A 21542-nucleotide genomic window follows, 5' to 3' on the forward strand; every position below is an offset into this window, starting at 1 on the left:
GGGAAGACCCCAGGTTTTTCTGCGTTGGAGGTACCAACAGCATCGCATTACCATGGCCGATGAGAAGATTGCGCAGCCCTCCACCGAGCAGAAGGAGGCAGCCGGAGAGGCCCAGGAGGTCAGGGTCGCCCATGATGCCCTCAACGCCAAGTACAGCCCCTGGACCTGGTCGATGATCCGGCTCTACTTGGTTCTCATCATTCCATACCTGTGTGGAACTTTGAATGGGTACGATGGCTCGCTCATGGGAGGCTTGAATGCGATGGACACCTATCTGGACTTTTTCAATATGTATGTCTCCCACCGTATGTGAATCACCATCTCTAACATTCGCAAGGGAAACGTCCGGCTCCAGCACAGGTATCGTCTTTGCGCTCTACAACATCGGCTCCATCCCAGCTGTTTTCTTCACCGGACCGGTCAATGACTACTGGGGCCGACGATGGGGCATGTTCGTCGGTGCCCTGATCATCGTCATCGGGACATGCATCCAAAGCCCGTCCGTCAACAGAGGGATGTTCCTCGCTGGGCGTTTTATCCTCGGTTTTGGTGTCAGCTTCTGCTGTGTGTCTGCACCATGCTACGTTAGTGAGTTGGCTCATCCAGCATGGAGGTGTGATTATCACTATTTGCCAATATATCTTCGTCTTTACTGACTCTGCCTAGAGGAACCATCACCGGACTGTATAACTGCACCTGGTGAGTGAAACCGCTAAAGATATATGAGCATACTTAACAGCCCAGGTACATCGGCTCCATCCTCGCCAGCTGGGTGGTGTACGGCTGCTCGCGCCTCGACAACGCCGACTCCTTCCGGATCCCCATCTGGTGCCAGCTCATCTCATCCGGCTTCGTCATCATCGGCGTCTGGTTCATCCCCGAGTCCCCTCGCTGGCTGATGGCGCAGGACCGTTCCCAAGAGGCCGCCAAAATCCTGGCAACCTACCACGGCGACAACGACCTCGAGCACCCCATCGTCGTCCTGCAGCTCAAGGAGATGCAGCAAAGCATCGCGACCGACGCATCGGACAAGAAGTGGTGGGACTACCGCGAGCTGTACACCGGCCACTCCGCACGCCGCCGCCTCATCTGCGTCCTGGGCATGGCCTGCTTCGGCCAGATCTCCGGCAACAGCGTCACCAGCTACTACCTGCCCGTCATGCTTGAGAACGCCGGCATCGTAACCCAGGGCCGAAAACTCCTCTTCAACGGCATCTACCCACCCCTTTCCTTCATTGGAGCTATCGTCGGCGCCCGCATGACAGACACGATTGGCCGCCGCCCTCTGCTCATCTACTCCCTTCTTTTCTGCTCGGTCGCGTTCGCAATCATCACGGGGACATCGAAGCTCGCCACCGACGATCCAACCAACAGCGCCGCGGCCAACACCACGATCGCCTTCATCTACCTCTTCGGCATTGTCTTCTCCTTTGGCTGGACGCCGCTGCAGTCGATGTACATCGCCGAGACCCTAACAACAACAACCCGCGCCAAGGGCACAGCGGTCGGCAACCTTGCCTCGTCCATCGCCAGCACAATCATCCAGTACAGTTCCGGCCCGGCATTCAAGGACATCAAGTACTACTTCTACCTGGTGTTTGTCTTTTGGGATCTGATTGAAATCGTGATCATGTGGTTCTACTTCCCCGAGACGAAGGATCGCACGCTCGAGGAGCTGGAGGAGGTCTTCTCGGACCCGAATCCGGTCAAGAGGAGTCTGGTTAAGAGGGATGCGTCGACGGTGTTGAATACCATGCAGGTTGAGGGGCAGGGAGTGAATAAGGAGACGCGGGTCTAGGGAGGGGACGGGGTGTGGCTATAGTCAACTCATGTACCTGGAGAGTACACAATGTCCTTAATGCTTGCACGCCGCCTTGCAGCTCTTACTTAGGTACGGCCTGGTAATCCTCGGATTACCGTAAAGGCATAAGCGGTTTTGCATGTTTTGGGACTGCTAGGATCATTGACATGCGCTGGAAGGAAATATGGGATTCGCCCGGCCGGGACCCCTGTCTTTCACAGTATGCATCAACACGATCAATACCCGACTGTCTACTTCTGGTAGCTGTATCTAGACACTGTAAGCCGCATACTCGTCCAGACAACGGCGGTTGGCTCCGGCGCATGCGTGGGCCCGGCGTACCCCATGACTTGCAATTGCGACATCTGGAAGACCGACCCCTTTCTATCCAATGGCTCCAGCATCGTTAATCCAATTCCGGACAGCCCGGCCGGAGAGTTCGTGGATCATCATTCAGAGGCCAAGCGCGCAGCCTTCCGAGCGTCCGGCTCTACCGAATGGCAAGGAAGCATAGGACACAACCACGACCACCATGAAGCCATTGTCAGAAAGCCAACCACCAAGCCTATATGTCCTGGTTAGGCACGAGATAATGTGGAAGAGGTCCTGCAACAAAAGCGCTTCTGCTCTTACTTACAAAGGCCCAGCAGCACATTTACTGACAAAATGATGAGGAAGAACGCCAGGTCGAAGACGCAGTGCATAAAATAAAGCCTGCGATATAAAGTCTTTTCTTGACCTGGCCGGAAGGGGACAATGCGAAAGCAACCTAGACGTATATTTATCCCGGGAGTGTACCTAGATGGCCATGCACAGCATGGATATCATAATCCTCAAAATCTCATCTCCCATCCCCATGTGCACACGCACCTGCATATGCACCGAACTCCCCTAGCAGCCCATCACATCACCCAAAATCCAATTCAACTCAACACAACTCAACACTCCATGTCCTCCACCACAACCAGCAACACCACACCCAGCTCAACAGCCTCCCTCGTCGAACCCTGGCTCAACACCCAACCACTGCACCCAACCTAAGCACCGGGTCCTCATCCTGCGTCCGTAGGACGCACGTGGACAGCTCTGCACACACCACCGCAGCAGCAGCCGCCTGCGCGGGTACAAAACCAAAACCGAGCCGGCCAAGCGCTTCATCCACAGGGCAACTTGACGCGCGTGGCGGTATTTGATAAGGGCGATGTGCCTGAGGTCGAGGCCGCGTGTGCGAGTACACCCGCGCAGTACGCGCAGCGCTACCTATGTTCTTGCTGTTTTGGGGACGCTGCAGAATACGGGGAAACGAGTGCTACGATTGGAGACGACGGAGAGGCTGAAGGGAAAGGTTCAGGTAAGTGTCTTTGAGGGGCCTGCCAGGTTGGTTACAAGGGGGGAGTGGAGGCTTGTTGTTCAGGAGCTGGGGGTTAAGGGGCCGGGGAGGTATCTTTGCTGTTTTAGGGGTGGACGAAGAAGAGGGGTAGGTTGAATTAAGGGTTTGAGTTTGGGGGATGGGTTTATCTTTTACCTATCTAGAGGACTTGTGTTTTTACGTGAGCCTCCTAGACAGTTGTTCATCGGATAAGTACCTTACCACCCAACCTTTGATACAATAGGTATGTAGTGTTGCTCAAGACTAGGCATAATAATATACTATAGTTGCAGGTTCAAACATCTAGTTTCCATATTTAAGTAGGATATTACCTATTACTGTGGTTCGGTGTCACTGTTAATGTTTGCTTTTTTAATAAACTAGTTTGATCCACACCCTACATAAATCTTCGTAGTCCTACCAAGTGTTGTCTCTTGGTTACTCTCGTCCACGGGTACGTCTGTCCCATCCCATCAACGTCCTCAGGTAGGCTAATAAACATTATCATGAGGAAACCCCTTTTGATGTAAATGATTGCATAATTTAAGGCAATATCCAAGTGTGGCATATAAGGAAGAAGAATATCGAGTTGAAACTTCCATTTTCCACATCATTTTCAATACAGCACACAGACTAATAACCAAATCACACACCATGCACTTCCAGTTCTCATGCTATCAGCATCAGAATAATTGCTAATGCGAAGCATTCAGATTTCCTCAAGGGATATGGAACGGCATTCACTGCTGAAGTCCGTCACGGCTACTACTGCCGGTCTTGGTCGTATGTGTTTTGCATTTCCCAGCTCATGGATATTTTCTGCTGACATCTGAGCTTTTCTAGGTCGAATAGATGTAACGGGTGTAGTACTGACGATATGTACTCCGGTAAGCTGGAAGGCCGTGGGGATTTAAAGGGACCCGCGGGCTCTGTCAAATGCTACAAGGACAAGAGGCAGCTGCATCAGTAGAAGGATTCGTTCCCTGTCCCCGGGTTCTGATATACAACCTTCCGATCTCATCGCAGTGATGTTAACAGACTCCTCGCCGTCAATCCCGCTCTCCGAAGATACACCCAACCTTCCCACCAATCGAGCTGGCACAGCAGCCTGTCAATGTCAATAATCACTTTATACGTTACGTCTGCTGTATCATATTCTACACTCGACCTGGGGCTGTCAATGGTATATATATCATCGTGGGAACAAAAGTCCAAGTAAAAGCCTAGTACCCAGATATGGTATTGTACTCCGGAGACTCTGAGCACTGTACAATATCAGACAGAAAAAGCCATCGATGCGACAGCGGACCACGTATTATAGGAGGCATTCTATTGGAACCAAGTAGCCCACGTCAAACTGCTCAACTGAAGAAACTTCCATCCCCGGAAAATTGTACGGTCGCTCACGAGTGAATAGATCTGTCACTCTAGCTTCTGCCTTGCTCCTAGACTTCTGCATCTGCTCCCAGACTCCTTGCAACTTAATATAAATAGCCTCTACTTTCCCTCTTAGAAAAAAATTCCTTCTTCATCCTCATCCTCTCAGAACCCAACATCCCCAGTGGAAACTTCCACTTCCACAAACTTCTTCAAAATCAACCACACAAACTGACAAGTCAATCGCCCACCATGCACTTTTCACACCTCGCAATCATCACTGCGCTGGCGGCCGGTCTCGCAGCTGCTGCCCCTGCTATTATCCCTGGCCACGCCGAAGGTCTCAGTGCTCAGAACAGAATGGTTGCCGGAGACGACATAATCACAGTCGGCCTCACCACCTCCAAGGACAATGACAAAACCTACCAAGTCACCATCAAGACACAGCACGAATGCTGTTCGTCTCACCTCCCCAAGGGCCACTGGAGAATCGCTAATCCAAAGAGTAATAGATCCCCTTACAAACGTTGACGGCTCAGTGACCCACTGTTCCATTTCTGCTCGACCGCCGCTGTTGATCCAGTTTGTATGTGTCTCTCTCTCCCACTCCCATTGAAGTCCGCTGAGGTCGTTACTGATTCATGCTTCTTTCCAGGTCGGATAGATGTAATGGATGTTCCACCGGCGATGCACACTCTGCTGAACTTCCAGCAGGCTTGAAGGGTCATCCAGCAGGCTTTTTCAAGTGCTACAAGAGCAATAAGTGGACTGAGTAAATGTAATCCCCGTCCGATTCTTTTTTTTTCGTTTAAACAAAAGACATTCTCACCCAGTCGAATGTGGACAGAGTGTGATGATCTAGGCGGATCTATGCGAGGGCATGTGAGATAGACAATTTGTTACCTAGTACCTATTGTCCCGGGGAAGTTTGCATGTCTCAATGAACAAATTTGATCCACGACCTTATTGACACAGTAAACCTTAGGAGGTAGTCGTACATGTAATATGCTCGGTACAGTTGGCAGCACTTTAACAACAAACCTCTCCTGTTCTATGATAACTCAATATCCATCGCTACATCTGTAGCGAGACTACACCAGCAAAACCATATCGTATCCAGGTAGAACTCCAGCAACCTTGTTGTCGAACCCTATATCCATGTGAAATTAGGATCCAGGGTACCTATAAATGGTGCCTCTGACATATTAAGGACTATTCAGATGTAAAATCATTGTGAAGCCGGACTAAATACCTAGGTCGAGTATACATTGTGACCATCCAACACCCATCCTTACCTCTTAGATTCAACATGGTACCACTGCACCACTATAAGGGCTTGTCGTGTCTCCCCCCGTATCCTGCTACAAGCCCTTATATTTAGGCACTACAAATACCCTAGGTAAACCGACTCTTTGCCCTCAACCTCACCTCATAACGATACAACCCAACCATCCCGCCAATACAAACAACACAGCACCCCCCCATAAGCGTCATCGCCCACGCAACCCCCAAATTCCGATACAGCGGCTGACTCCACAGCACGCCCCCAAACGCAACCGAGCACCGCACAAGCCCATTCCCACTGAACAGCGACGCCGTGTACTGCGGGTACGACAGCGTAATGGACACGAAAACACACTGGATGACCACGACGACATTTCCAGAGACTAACGTCGTGCCGAGCGTTGGAATAGCCCAGTGGATATCGCGCCGCGCCGTCCAGCCAAAGATGAACAGACCGCAGGGGATGAGGAATGATCATTGATAAAGCGCACGAAAAGGGCGTAGCGGACGAACGCCAGACACACGGAGATGATGACTAGGATAAAGGCCAGTCGCGTGTGTGATCGGTTTGTTTCGGCGCCTTTGGTAGACGAGCATAACAGGGCGTTTCGGCAGGAAGTCATGCGTCTTTGCAAGGGGCTTAGAAGGGCAGGAAGGGGGGACCTGTCTTGATAGACAGCGTGATCGCATGTGCGAATTCCATGTGCAGGTGGGTTCAATGATCTCCCGGATTACGTGGTTGATGGGGGATCGATTATCATTGTTAGGTATGGCAAGTATACGGGTGTATATAAGGAGAGGCCCATTCTAACGCTCGCATTTCAGGTCACCCTTGGACGGACAAACAATCAGCTTCCCAATCCATAACGTTCTCACCCGCCAGATCCGAATCAAAGGGTCTCTGATGGGTGACCATCGCGAGATGCTGCAGTGCATAAAATACGTACGGACTGGAACTATCAAGCCCTGGATAACAAATATCGCCCTGGAGGATATACCGGCTTACATAAAACCCTAAGGATCCAAAACACTCAAGAATGTTGGGAAAGTTATGCCTCGCATCAATAGAGATCTATATATATGCCATTACGCATTATAAACATGGATCCCGTTCAAGATATCAAAGCAGCTATAGTCATCGGGAAGCGCATCGAATTAGAAGACTGGGTTTGTTTCCATGTAGGAAAAGTTGTGAAGCGCGTCGTAGATCTCGGCGTCTGCCATGGCCGTGGAATGGTCACGACGACTTCTCCATCTGCTGGACAGAGCAGCGCGTTTCCCGGATCCATCAGACGAGGGCGAGGTCTGCCTCAACAAGCCTGAACATGCTTTGAAGCTGCGCCACGCAGCCAGATCTAGAATTGTGCTTCTGAAGAATGAGAGTGGCGGGCTGCCCCTTCACCCCTCGGATTGTCCCAAGAGGCTAGCGATTGTAGGTCCGAATGCAGAGCGCGTTGTGGCCGGTGGGGGAGGGAGCGTTTATATCAAAGCCCCTTACTGGACGTCGGCGTTTAATTCCATCAGAGCTCAGTTTGAACCGTGTGGATCCCAGATTGTCCATCATGTCGGGGCAAAGGTGAACCGATACTTGCCCTCTGCCTCGTCGGATATATGCAGAGACCCAGATACAGGTCTTAGCGGTGGCGTAGTCGATTGGTTTGATGGACACGATACTACTACGGCACCAGTGGCTTCACGCCATGTGTAAGCATCACATCCTGCCCTCGTATCTCTCAGCAATTGACATTTTCTAGCGACGATCTCTACTATATCTCCTACGGAGACCGTCCTCCCCAAATTGACCGAGCGACCAACTACAGCTTCCGCGTGCGCACAATCCTCACAGCTCAAACTACCGGTGCGCACTCACCCTCCCTTGCTGGTAGGGGACGCTCAGAGCTCTTCGTGGATGGCAAAACAGTGGCCTCAGACTCCGGCGCACGCCAGCCTGACGGGGAGCTATTCTGCACGTACGGGGGCCATGAGGCCTTTGTCACGATGGACATGGTCGCCGGACAAGAGTATCACCTTGTTGCCGAAGGCCACTCGCACGACCGGCAACTGAACTGCCTGCGCCAAATGGAAGACCAGTTCCAGGGTGTACGGACTGGCTACGAGGAACATAGCCCTGCAGACCTCCCAGCTAAAGCAGCAGCCCTCTGCACTGGCACCGACGCATCCATCATCATTGTAGGTAGGGACAAAGAGTGGGAGACAGAGGGGCTGGACATGCCCATGTGGGAGCTCCCGGGAGAGCAGGCATGGCTGATCGAGGAGGTCGCTGCCGTATGCCCTCGCACAATAGTCATCATCCAAGCCGAAACACCGGTGGACTTACAGCCGTGGATAGACAAGGTCCAAGCTATTCTCTACTGCTTGTACCAGGGCCAAGAACTAGGCAATGCAGTTGCAGACGTCCTCTGCGGCCACTTCAACCCGAGCGGTCGGCTACCCATTACGTATCCCCGGCGCATCGAGCATGCCCCTGGCGTCGAGCCCCTCTTCCCTCTCGGTTACGGTCTATCCTACTCGACCTTTGCCTTGTCCGATATAAACGTCACCAACAATCCACTGCGTAACCCGGAAACACGTATCACAATCCATGCCCGAGTGACGAACCACGGCGGAAGCGACTTGCCAGCCCGGCAGACTGTCCTTGCGTTGGCGGCACCTGTGTCTGAAGGTCGACCGCGACTTTCGCGCCCGAAGAAGCAACTCTGTGCTTTTGTGAAAACACCGGAACTCAAGCAGGGCACGTCGTGCACGGTCGCGCTGCTGGTTGATGCATACACCCTTGGTGTCTATGATTCGAAGGCCAAGCACTGGGTCATTGATGCGGGTTCCGAGTTTGATATCTTGGTTGGAGCTAATGCTGGGGCCGCGAGGGTTGCTGGGAGGGTTCAGGTGCCGAATGAGATATCTTGGGTGCATAGGTATCACGATGTCCGCCAGTAGAGGGGTGTCACCTCCAGCTTGACCTAGGGTTACTTGATTCCAGCGCAGATGGTAGATCCTTGAGGACGAGGGAGGTGATGCTGGTCGGGTGTAGGTAATGTATTACTTAAATATATTAAATTTATTTTTAAAATTAAAATTATATTCTTATACCTAGTCTTGGGCGATACCATATATTTATTATATTTATAAATTAAGTAATAAGGGACTCATTGAAAAAATAAAAAAATTTATATAAAAATATAAGTTTTTTCAAATAAAAAATATACCTATCCCCCTAGGTAACCTTAACCCCTTAGTTTAACCTATGCAGGGTATTTTTTTATCTACCCCTAATTGAAGTTACTAAAAATATAAAAATAAATATCAAATTATTATAAAATTATTATAAAATTATTATAAAATAACAAATGTGTACTTTTGAAGTACTGCTAACTATACCAAGCACATTATATCTACTACCACTAATATTCACTTCGTTAGTAAGGTCATAGATCAAATTTATTTATTAGGGCATGCAAACATCCTCTGGGAACATTGGATACTAGGTAACATGATGTCCATCTCGCCCTCGCATACATCTGCCTCGACCATCACAATCTGTCCACATGTCACAACTCGACTGGGTGAGAAGACCCTATCTTGATGACTTGAAAAGAGAACAAAAGAAAGGGAGATAGGACCGCAACCGCGTTTATCAAGTCCACTGGGTTGCACTTGTAGCACTTGATTGTCCACATCTCATAACTAAACTGGTAAGAAGACTGTTTTTTGGAGACTGCTTGTGACTTGAGAAAAGAAGAAAAGCAAAGAAGGAGAAATGAGACCGCAACTGCGTTGAGAAAGAGCCGGCGAGTCGTGTCACTGGTGCGGTATCATTGAAGATGTGGAGATCCAACCTGAGGATATTGAATCATCTCACCTGCAGAACGGGAGAGAGATGGTACTAACAACCGGTCAGTGGACAAACCCGGTGTACATTGCCCTTGTAGCACTTGAAAGAGCCCGGAGCGCGATCCTCCATGTCGCCCTTTGTCAGTGCACCAGGGGGCATATCGCCGGTGCTGCGCCCGACACATTTATGGGACCTAGAAAGAAAGAAGAGTCAGTCACGACGTCGGCGGAATGGAAGTGGATGAGCTTGAGAGAGAGACCTACGCCCAGAAGCGGCAGTGGTGGCCGAGGCTGAACCAAGCTACAGTCACTTTGTAAGCATTGCTATCGAGCTCACCTATGATGCTTTAGATTAGCAATCTTGCAAAAAGAGAGCGGGGGTTAGGGGGAGACAAACGGCACATGTGCTGCAAGTTGATGGGGACCGTAAACTCTCGGCCTGTCGAGGTGTACATGGTGACATCGATCGTCACGGGGAGTCCGAGAGCGGCCTTTAAGGTGTGGTTCACGGCGATGCCAGGGGCATCAGAGTCTCCTTCAACCTTTCCGACATCCTGACCATCGACAGTGTCGGTGTGGTTAGAGGCGATACCAGGGGCAGCAGCGTCTCCTTCAAGCTTTCCGAGGTCCTGGATATCGACATTTGCGGAGTGGCCAGGGGCGATTGCAGAAGCAGCAGCATTTCCTTCAACCTTTGCGAAATTGTGAGCATCGACACCTTCGGTATGGTTAGAGGCGATGGCAGGGGTCGGGGTAGCAGCTGCAATCGCGGAGTGACCAGGCGCGGTTCCATTGACAGGGGCAGCAGCAGCGATGCCGGCTGCGACCGCGGTAGTCATCAAGAGGAAGTTAAAACGCATGATGGCGGATAGACTTGTCAGTTTGCGTGGTTGATTTGAACGACGATGGCTTGAAAATTGTAGAAGTGGCAGATTCGACTGGGGATGTTGGGTTTTTAGAGGAGAAGAGGATGAGGATGAAGAGGAAGTTTTTTTTCTGGGGGGGAAGATGAGGATATTTATACTTGGATTCGAGAAGACCGGAAGCAGAGTGCCTACCTGTCACCAGCTCTCCATTCACCGGGCAGTCTGGCCGAGGTCTTCGTCTCCTTCAGAGAGCTTAGCGCCAGGTGGCGATGGTTGGACTTGTGAAGCAACCGGGACCTGGGATGAGAGTGAATACAACTCCGGCACTACATCAGGAGTCCTGGAGTACATTACTCTGTAGGGTAAGTTCCTGCAACGCGGTCTCTTCTCGAACTGGCCATCCGATGCCCTCGAGACTTTCAAAGTCGGAGCAAGAACTATGCCCGGGTCATAGCATACGGGTTTTCCTATCATGCATAAGACCGGCCCAAACTGATGAACGAATAGGATAACTAAAGCCTGACTTTGTAATCGTCCAATCGTATCTCTGGTCTTCTTTGACGGCAAGGGGCTTGATTGCCTGGAGAGCTGCGCGCTCTCTACTGCGTTTCGCGGTAGGTAAGTTCGCCATGTCATATCGCTCAATCCAGTTATCTGTCTGTGGCACCTTCATGCTACTCTTGGTATGAAGGCCTGGTTCTATGGTGGCTTCCACAAATGAACGATGAACACTACGGTACTCGGCTCTTGAGGGTACCTATGCTGCAAAGCCAATTCCCCTTACACTGCAGGTCGAATTTGATTGTCCATATTGTACCTAAGTATTGCCAACGATCTCGGTACTTTGCTGGGTATAACCGCCCGGTGCATCATTCCGTCTTACCTAGTCTTGCGACGACATGACGAGGCGAGTTGCTCATCCTGGGAGGAATAGGTTCGACATCTAAGCGCCGATAGCACACGGCCAGGTAAGCCCCAGTGCGCGTACAGACTGACAACTCTATTCGTTACCTAGGGTTACTGCCCAGCCCTCATTTGTGTCCTTTAGAGGCATGCATGGGCCGGGCGGAGGACTGAATGGCCGCCTGCCATCCAGATTACCAGGGTGCACTTTCGGTCCGTCAGGAGCTTTTACGCTCTATGGCAGAAGCTACGGAACCAAAAGTACAGATCTGAGCGGGGCACGTCCCCCGGTTAGTGTAGCTGCCATAGACTCATAAGTCTATCCCGCCTGGGGTATTGTTTGCTAACAACCAATGTGTCAGGCGCGGTATTACTCAACCAAGGACCCCGCTAGGCTATAGCTACTAGGGTAGGTCCTGCACACTGCACCTGGATACTTTTGGACTCACAATCACCAATACTTGGGTGCGAAATAACATTTTCCGCCTGGTTCTACGTGTGGCTGTTCAACGTAAATCAAACCTCGTCATACCATACTCCGTACAAGATGATGAAGATGGAGGATGCTGGCATGGCATTGAAGGTGAGGAAAAGGGACCAATATATATAGTTACCGATGCCGTGCCGCCATGTACCCTCACCAGTCTCTCCATGTTCAAGGTCCAGCTGGGCGACACTCGCGGGCGATCACCAACCGTTCGCTCCTTGTCGGCATGAGCAGCTGACACCAATATATTTCTGCTGATTGCTGACGTTCTTTCACAAAGATCATCCCCTGCCAAGCCAACGCCTGAATAATGCTATTGTATTGGCGCCATCACCCCAACGCCCTAGGCTCGCTAGTAGCTACTGCTAGCTTGGGGGCCGAGCTTATCGCGCCTGTCAAACGCATTCCAGCGGTGCAGGGCCACCGCCTCCTGCATCATTGGCGAGGCGATCGTCGCGTGTCGGAAATAGTACTAGCATAAGAACCAACATCTCCACTGAAATTTCCACTCCCGCCTCAGACTCACACCCGACAACGGACACACATCCATGACGCTGAAGCACGAAAATGCGGCACGATGTGGCCCTCGACACGATTGAGCTGGCTTCCCTGCGGCACGACAGCGATGCCTCTGTCTCAACGGAAAATGGCGCTACGCGACGCAGGGACCGGCGCTGCGGCGGGATCTGGGGCGTCGGCGGGTGGAAGATGACGCTGTACCTGGGCTCGATCACCTCGTTTACCGTGCTGGTCTTGAATGTTGTCATGGTGTGCTGGGCGAATTTCCGCCGGTCCGACGAAGGCCACAGCGTCCTTTACTCTGGGGATTGCGGGAGAGCAAAGGAGATTGGAACGGGCGTTCACGTGCTGATCAACGCGCTCAGTACGCTGCTGCTGAGTGCGAGTAATTTTGCCATGGTGTGTCGCCTACTGCCCTTTATCACTGGCACGGAATTGACGCGTGCAGCAATGCTTAAGCGCCCCAACGCGAAGCGATGTCGACAAGGCCCATGCGCGGAACAAGTGGCTGGACATTGGGGTCCCCAGCGTGCGCAATCTGTGGCGCATTCCGCGCTCGAGATTGGTGTTTTGGCTGTGTCTTGCTCTGACGTCTGTTCCGATTCATATGTTGTACGTCTATGTCTTCATGCAGGGCAGTACCGTAGGTATGCGAGGCTAACGGCAACAGCTACAACTCGACCGTGTACTCGACCATCGCCGTCAATGCCTACGACGTCTACCTGGCAAACTCTTCCTTCACCTCACTCACTGAAGCAGACGTGCAGAACGTCTGGGACTTCTCGACCCGCAAATTTTTATCGATTCCAAGCGCGCCCCGTTTAGTGCAAATGATGGCTGATCTCGAGAGGCTGTCGCCGGACGCGTGCATTTCTGCGTACAAGACCACGTTCCAGTCCAAGTACGCAAGCGTGGTCCTCATCAGCGACGCGTTCACGCCGCAGAACACGTCCGTCATCAGAATCTACAGCGTCGACGTCCCCAGCGCGGGGGAGGATAGCGAGGACCCGTATACATGGACCTGCGAGCAATATTGGAGATGGGAATCCCGGGATTCCTGCAAGACTGATCCGGATAATTGGATGGTCGACTTTCATCATATCGATTATTGCGTTGCTGAGCGCACCCCCGAGAAATGTACCCTGCAATATAGCCTCCCGCTGGCCATCGTCGTTATCTGTGTGAATCTTGTCAAGGCGGTTATTATCTGTATCACCCCGGTCTTCCTGATGTCGAGGATCACTGCCCGTGGTCACGTGACCCGGGTGCTTGGCGCTCCTGAATATCTTCATGTTTTATAGCCACCACCTAGCTTAAATAGTTAGTTAAGTTAATATAATTATTTATAGCTTATATTATTTTTTTTCTTAGGTTATAAGCCCTTGCTTTACCTAGGTTTTATTACTTTTTTTTTTATTTATAAATATATAAACTATAACTGCTAGGCTAGACCTAGTAACCGCATTATTTTATATAAAAAATTTTTATTTTTATTTTTAAGTTTAATATTTTAAGTATTAACACTATAATAAAAGGCTTTTTTACTATTATTAATAAGGTAAAAATTACTAACTTAATTATTAAGCTTAATAAAAAAAATTATTTTTAATAAATAAAATTACTAAAAATTAGACTACAAGGCTTTAACTTTTTTTTTTAACAAGTTTTTTAAAATAATTACCTAATGCCCGCAGAACCAGACCTTTATAACTTATAAAATAATAAATTTATTAAAAAAACTTATTATAAAAAAATAAAACTTAATAATAATATTAATATTCCCGTAATAAAAATTAAATACTTACATAAGAAAATTATTACATGTAATAAGGAATTAAAAAATGCTTATAATAAAAAAATAAAAAAATATAATAAAAAAAGGTTTATAGTACTTATAATTTTTTAAAATACTTATATTTTATTTATTCAGGCAAACCTTTATACTATATATAATTTAAAAAAGGCTTTTAACTTACTTAAGGCCCTTTATAAACCTTGCGGCCATGTAGCGGCTTATAATATTTAAAATAAGCTTTTTATAATAAAGCTTATAAATATATAAAATAAAATTATTTAATTAAATAAATAAAAAAATGCTGTTATTAAACTAAGGTATTAAAAACTTAAGTTACCCTTTTAAATAAAGGTTTATCTTTTTTTTACTATAATTTAAAATATAAAGTTTTATAAAGCTTAAATTACCTAGCTAAAGATATCTTATAATTTAATAATTTATAAAATAAAAAAAATATATATTTTTTTTTTATAATACGCGCAGTGCTATTAAATAAAAAAAAAGTTACTTAAAGTAACTTTTAACACGCTTTTTATAAATATAATAAATAAAAAGAATAAAAATAAGAATAAAAAGAAGTTAATTATTAACAAGATTTTTAAAAATAATTTACCTATAAAAAATATTAACTTTATTTAGTATTATTATCACGGTGCTTTAGGTAATTACTTTTCTTTTAAATATTAATTAATAAAGCAAACTAGTTCTCGCGGCCCGCAAGGCGCATTTTATTCTTATAATTTTAGCCCTTGTGGATAAGGCTGTAAAGGCTATTATAGCTATAATTTTCCTAGTATATTTAAAGGCCGCGGCTAAAAAGGGTATAATAAATATAACTTATATAAATATAATAACTCCTGGAATCCCTCCGGAGCTTATTATACTAGTTAATAATTATATAATAGTTAAGCTAATAAGGTTTAAAGCAACATGTATAATTAGCGCCTTTACTAATAATAATAATAATAGCAAGGCACTTTTTAATAACACTAGCTATTATTAATAAATAATAATTTATTATTTTTTTTTAACTATATTAATATAAAATATCATGTAGCGGCCTATAACAGCGTGGTAAAAAAAAATTCTTATTTTTAAATACTTAACTTAGGTTTATTATATTATATAACTCCTTTTTAATATAATTTTATATTTTTTATAACCTATGTTATTAAGGTAAAGACCATTACAGGCATGCCTTTTTTTATTAAAAAATATAATAATATTATAATTAATCTTACACTCCTAAACTTAATAGTATATATTAAAACTTTTATTTTAAAAAATATTTAGCTAGCGCCTGCGCTAGCTTATAATCTTATTTTAATATACTAGCTTACTAAGGCAGGCACGCAAACACTTTTAAATAAGAATAATAAATTCCTCTTATAAAATAGTAAGGCTAAAGGGTATACTATAGTTTTAAATAATTATTATTATTTTTATATAACTAGTTAATTCTTTATAAAGCTTATAAATATACTAAAGGTTAATAGCTTGCTTATTACTATAGCAAAGCTATTTTTTAATATTAATTTTAAAGTAAATCCAAAGCTAATTCTTATTAAATTAGTATATTATTATTTAGCCCATGCAAGCAAGTAAAAAATATACTAAATTACTTAAAATATTAAAGGCCTAAAGCTTAAAAAGGACAGCCTTAAGTATTTTTATAAGCCATGCTTAATAAGTAAAAAATATTATTTTTTACTAAAAAATTACCACGAGATTTGTATAAAACCTAAAGATTTTATTTATTTTAATATTTATAAATTAATCTTTATACATAAATATAATAAAAAATACTACTTTATAATATTTATAAATAATATAACCTATTTTTACTAGGTATTTTTACTTTATAATAAGAATAAATTACTAAAGAAGTATATTCTCCTAAAAAACTATCTTAAAACCTAGTATAATATTAATATAAAATATATTTATAGTAATAATACTAGAAAGCATGTCGCGCTTGCTAAATATTTTTAAAATAAAGGTAAAATATAAAACCTAGCGCCTGCGTATAATCCTTAGCTTAATAATATTTTTAAAATTAAGAATTATTACCTTATAAAGCTGCTTATAATAATTATAATAGTATATTAAACTTTTAAATATTTTTAGGGGCACCTTATTCTTGCAATTACATTTTTTTAAAATTATATTTTTAATAATTATATAAAAATGTTACCTTATAAAGCTCTTATTAATAAATAATCTAATGCCTTAAAGTAGCACGCTTTAGGTTATAAATACTAGTATCTTATTTTTAAAAAAAAGTATTAAATAAAACTAGATTTTTACATGGCTAAAGGCCGCTTTATTAATTATTTAAACTTTTTTTATAAAGTTTATAATATTAAAATAAAAAAAATTAAGTACATGCGCGATGTTATTTTTAAAAAAATTAATAATATTAAGTTGCCTTAAGTAACTGCCTTATATAATTTTAACACCTTAATATATTAATATAAATAAATTAATAATATTAAAAAGGCTAAATATACTCCTGCAGAGTTCCTATAATTATATAATTATTTAAATAAATTATAGCCTTAGTTAGCTTTATTTACACCTTAAATTTTTATATAAATACCTGCTAAAATATTTATAAAGGCTTTGCCTGTAGTTTAAAAAAGCACTTATAACTTTAAAAAAAAAATCCCTGCTTAAATAAAGAAGTACAAAGTAATAGGTATTTTACTTTTAATTATTATTAAAAATAATCTTAATAATGCTTGCTTTTTTTTAAATTTTTAATATCCACCTTTTTTTATAGTGAAGAATATCCCTAATAAGGGAAATATATATAATCTAACTTTTATTAAATATAAGTATTATACTATGGCTAAGATTTATAGTTTTAAGCCCTTTAAATACTTTACGTGTATTATAAAACTATTTTAGTATTTTAAAAAAGTGCTGGATATAAATAGTATTTAGTTTTTTAGTGTTAATCCTAAAATAAAAAATAAATTTCTTACTTTTTTTGCTACGGCGCCCCCGGTAGTTACTAATAAAATTATATAATAAATTTAGTATTAAATTAATGCTTTAATTATTATAGCCATATTTAAATTATTTAATACTATGCTATTTAAAAATCCTAATTTCTTTAAGTTTAAACCTTAAATATATAAAAAGGCGCTTAATTATAAAAATATAAAACTTTAGCGCGAAGCATGTTATAAGGAAATATACTTGCTACTTTAAAATAATACTTAGCGTGTTATTAATAAAAAAAAGAATATAAAGCTATTACTAACTTACTAGGTCTTTAAACTTAAGCATAATAGTACTTACAAAGCACGCCTAGTTATAAAAGGCTTTAAATAATACTATAATAAGGATTTTTATAAAGTGTACGCTGTAGTAGTAAAACCTATATTTTTTAAAATATTTATCGCGCTTGTAGTGCTTTTTAATTAGTAATTATATTTTTAAAATATTATTACTATATTTTTTTATATAAAACTTAAAAAGGTAATTTATATTAACCTTTCTAATGGCCATAAGCAAGCTAGTAAATATAGCCTTTTATTAAAAATAATATATAACCTTAAGTAGTTACCTAAAAAATAATATATTTTTTTTTTAAAACTTTTATTTTTTTAGGATTTAAACGCCTGCATGTAAATTATTTAATATTTATTAAAAATAGCCTATATATTCTTGTATATATTAATAATATTTTTATACTTTTTTAGGATAATATTTAGTACAAAGCTTTTAAGCAAAAGTTTTTAAAACTTTTTAAAGTAATAAATAATAGCCAAGTTAAAGATTACTTAGGTATTAATATTTTATTTAATATAAATAAAAATAAAATATTTTTATTATAATACTTTTATATTTTTAAAATTTTTAAGTGTTTTGGCTTAAAGGACTGCAAGCCTTCTTTTATGCTATTTTATAAAAAAGAGGTTTTTAAGGATTATAACAGCCAGGCCTTTATAAATAATATAGTGCTTTACTAAGTTATAATAAAATATTTAATTTAGCTTATGGTTTATACACGCCCTAATATTACTTATATAGTTTCTAAAGTTATAAAGTACGCGCGTAATTTAGGTTAAAAATACTTAATTATTATTAAGCGTGTATATTACTATTTATATATTACTTTTTTTTTTATTTTATACTATTTATTTAACAGAGATAGCCTATAAGGCTATACTAATATTAATTAGGCTAGCTTTTATTTAATAAAAAAAACCTTAATATTTAGATATATTTTTAAACTTATTAGTAGTCTAATTTCTTGGGTATTAAAGTGTTAGCTTAATATAGTATTTTTTTTTATTAAATTAAAGTATATTACTTAGGCGCTAGTAACTTAAAAACTTATTTAAATTTAATTACTTTTTACTAAGCTAAATATTAAACACCTAAATTTTATATATATATGTTTTTCTAGGCCTATAATTATTTATGCTAATAACTAGGGAGTAATTACTATATTTAAAAACTTTAAATACCATGCCTGCTTAAAGCATATTAATATTTATTATTATTTTCTCCGCCAGAAAGTATTAAATAAAAATATTAAATTTTTATATATATTAATAATAAAGCAAGCCGCTAATAAACTTATAAAGCCACTTAAAAAAGTGGCTTATTAGTATTTTATTTAAATAATTAATATAAAATGCCTTACTATACCATAAAATAACTTTATACTACTACTTTAAAAAATTAAAATAGCTTTATTTATTTACTACCCCGGGCAAGGGGGGTGTTAAAAATTACTACCCGTGGTCACGTGACCTGGGTGCTTAACGCTCCCGAATATCTTTATGTTTTGTAGCCACCACCTAGCTTAGATAGTTAGTTAAGTCAATACAATCGTTCATGGCTCACATCATTCCTTTCCTCACCTGAGAGTGAACCCGCTGTTGACCGTTGGGGATGGAATCGGTTCGTTTCTGCGGTCGCCGGATAAGACGACGGAAGACAACTGTCTGCTGACTCGGGAGGCTGTATCTATCAAAGCGAGGCACGAGGCATGGGCCAGGGCTGTTTCTCGATTGCGGAGGGCAACGAGATGGTGCGTTTCCAAGTTGCGCAACGTTGGTATACCGGTGCCTTCCAAGCTCGACTGGTGGGCGTACTCCGGCGACCCGGAAGCAAAGAAAGACGAAGAAGCAGAGGAAAGCAATCAGAATCCTCTGCGCTACAATGCAACCCCAAAGCGCCGCTGGTCGTCCCTGTCTACGGCTCGATGGCTTACCTGCCTCTCCACGTGAGTTCCTGCCCCAGGAGCCAGGTCTATGCACAATGTAGAAGCTGACGAACGCAGATACATCGCCTCAATAGCCGCCTGCATCGGCCTGCTATTAATTGGAGTTCGAGCAAAAAACAACCAGGTCTGGACCGCCGGTCTCGCCGCAGTCTCCACGCAGACCATGATAGAATCCATCCACTGGCCCAGCGGACTCATCCCCAACGTGCTGATCGCCAACACCCCGCAACTCGTCTACTCCGGCTTATACTTCATGACCAACTCGATCCTCACAAACATGGCGCTCGCATCCGAGTGGACAAACTTCAGTCTCCACCGCAAGGGCCTCCGCGTGTCCACAAAGCCCCTCGGCGCCCAGCGCCGCACCCGTTTCCTGTCCCTGCCATTCCGCATCGGAATCCCGCTCATGGTCGTCTCCGGCGTTCTCCACTGGCTCATGTCGCAGAGTCTATTCCTCGTCCGAATCCTCGCATACTCTCCGACGCTGCAACGACAGCCGAGCCAGGATACCATGACGCTGGGGTACTCGCCGCCGGCCATCGTGATTGGGATTTGTGTGGGGAGTCTTCTGCCGATTGGGCTGGTGGTGCTGGGGTCCCGGAGGCTGAGGTCGGGGATGCCGGTTGCTGGGAGCTGTAGTTTGGCGATTGCGGCGGCTTGTCATCCGAGGCTTAAGATTGGGGAGACACTTGGCATGGGCATGGGCATGGACATGGGCATGGGCATCCGGTATTCGAGGCTGAAGTGGGGCGTTGAGGCGTATCAGGAGGGCGAGGTCTGGCATTGTGCGTTTTCGGATGGGAGGGTTATGGAGCCGGTGCATGAGACTGTTTATCGGTGACTTTCACTGTGCAACGGGGCTGGTGTAGGGGGATGGTGCCGTCTGCTTTAGCTGTATATAACAGCTATTTCTGTATATACGACTCAGACGATCGACTACAATATGTAGATACACGCTGGCAAACATCAACAACCTCTCATTCAATAAGATTGCATGTCTTTTATCCCAGCGACACCGTACTCATACCCTGTCATTTGGTCAGGTGTCCTCCCAGTACCCTCAGGATTGTCGGAGTATCCAGGGTTCACGGTTTCCTTGATACTATGGCCGGTACTGGTACCTTGTTACTACACCAGGACTGTGCTCGAGCGCTGGTCTCCATCGCCATGCATGCGAGCGCAGTTGATGTACGTTTGATCTTCAACAATGCTTGCCTCTCCCGTTCCTCGCCTATCGACTTCCGCCAGACACTGCTATCTCAAGAGCATGCTCAAGGTACGCATGGCTCATCCCACACCGCCGCTGATCTATTTTCTGGCAAACTTCAGCCATGCCACGATGGTGGTACGGTGCCAATTCCATCTGTGTCCGCGTACAGGGCAGCCCACCGACAACCCTCTCTTCCATCACATGGCGTGCAACGGGTATTTCTCCGTTGATGCGCGGTCTTGGTACGGTACTCTCGTTCCACTGGCGATGTCATCAGATGCTCCGGTGAGGTTTCCCCGTCTTCCATTCATGAATGTTGGCGTCTTGCTCCTTTGAGACCGGGTTCCGATACACACTGCGTTCCAAGGCATGGACGTGAATGACCATCAGGCCTCGTCGGACGTATCGACCATGTCATATCGTGCTCGTAGGACCGCTTTCCCGCACCCACTCTTCTCCAGGTCCACGGCGGCCGCAGCACCCACTTTGGCCTCGAGCTGATGGGCAGATGATTCTTGCTATGGCGCTTGGCCGGTGGAGGGTTACATTGGCTGGTAGAGAGACGCCACATTGGGACTAACTTTAAGGTTGGAGACATTTCCGTGGCATATGGACGCCACAGGGTCCGGGAACACGGGCTCTGCCTCCGAGCTATCTGGATATGGTACGGAGGGGGATGGTGTGTGGTTGTAATGGGAGAATCCCCCGCAGTCAGTTTGGATATGCGGGTGAGGATTCCGCAGCCGGGGCACTGCTATTTGTTGCCTACTTATGTATCCCCGATCGGATTCTGCACGGAAATCATGTCTAGCGCCTGCGCTTTCATTATTGTCTATG

General features: G+C 44.3%; 6 protein-coding genes across 6 annotated transcripts; 5 read left to right on the forward strand and 1 right to left on the reverse strand.

The window, feature by feature from the left end:
• Positions 1–52: 52 nt before the first annotated feature.
• DSM5745_03592 (sugar porter family MFS transporter) lies at positions 53–1798 on the forward strand (the record flags this gene model as incomplete). The annotated part of the gene is made up of 4 exons (XM_026745608.1): positions 53–291; positions 338–613; positions 667–699; positions 745–1798. 4 exons carry the CDS (start codon positions 53–55, stop codon positions 1796–1798), a joined length of 1602 nt encoding a protein of 533 aa, XP_026606474.1.
• Positions 1799–4799: 3001 nt separating this feature from the next.
• DSM5745_03593 (uncharacterized protein) lies at positions 4800–5323 on the forward strand (the record flags this gene model as incomplete). Its single annotated transcript, XM_026745609.1, has 2 exons — positions 4800–5004; positions 5262–5323. 2 exons carry the CDS (start codon positions 4800–4802, stop codon positions 5321–5323), a joined length of 267 nt encoding a protein of 88 aa, XP_026606475.1.
• A 1730-nt stretch (positions 5324–7053) lies between these two features.
• On the forward strand, positions 7054–8786 carry DSM5745_03594 (uncharacterized protein; the record flags this gene model as incomplete). Its single annotated transcript, XM_026745610.1, has 2 exons — positions 7054–7535; positions 7586–8786. The coding sequence occupies 2 exons, from the start codon at positions 7054–7056 to the stop codon at positions 8784–8786; spliced, it is 1683 nt and encodes a 560-aa protein (XP_026606476.1).
• Positions 8787–9940: 1154 nt separating this feature from the next.
• DSM5745_03595 (uncharacterized protein) lies at positions 9941–10540 on the reverse strand (the record flags this gene model as incomplete). The annotated part of the gene is made up of 2 exons (XM_026745611.1): positions 9941–9981; positions 10078–10540. 2 exons carry the CDS (start codon positions 10538–10540, stop codon positions 9941–9943), a joined length of 504 nt encoding a protein of 167 aa, XP_026606477.1.
• Positions 10541–12503: 1963 nt separating this feature from the next.
• DSM5745_03596 (uncharacterized protein) lies at positions 12504–13756 on the forward strand (the record flags this gene model as incomplete). The annotated part of the gene is made up of 3 exons (XM_026745612.1): positions 12504–12854; positions 12904–13067; positions 13126–13756. The coding sequence occupies 3 exons, from the start codon at positions 12504–12506 to the stop codon at positions 13754–13756; spliced, it is 1146 nt and encodes a 381-aa protein (XP_026606478.1).
• Positions 13757–19258: 5502 nt separating this feature from the next.
• On the forward strand, positions 19259–20134 carry DSM5745_03597 (uncharacterized protein; the record flags this gene model as incomplete). Its single annotated transcript, XM_026745613.1, has 2 exons — positions 19259–19495; positions 19553–20134. The coding sequence occupies 2 exons, from the start codon at positions 19259–19261 to the stop codon at positions 20132–20134; spliced, it is 819 nt and encodes a 272-aa protein (XP_026606479.1).
• Between the last annotated feature and the right edge of the window lie 1408 nt (positions 20135–21542).

This window comes from Aspergillus mulundensis (genome assembly GCF_003369625.1).
Source record: "Aspergillus mulundensis strain DSM 5745 chromosome Unknown scaffold_2, whole genome shotgun sequence".
Lineage (NCBI taxonomy): Eukaryota > Fungi > Ascomycota > Eurotiomycetes > Eurotiales > Aspergillaceae > Aspergillus > Aspergillus mulundensis.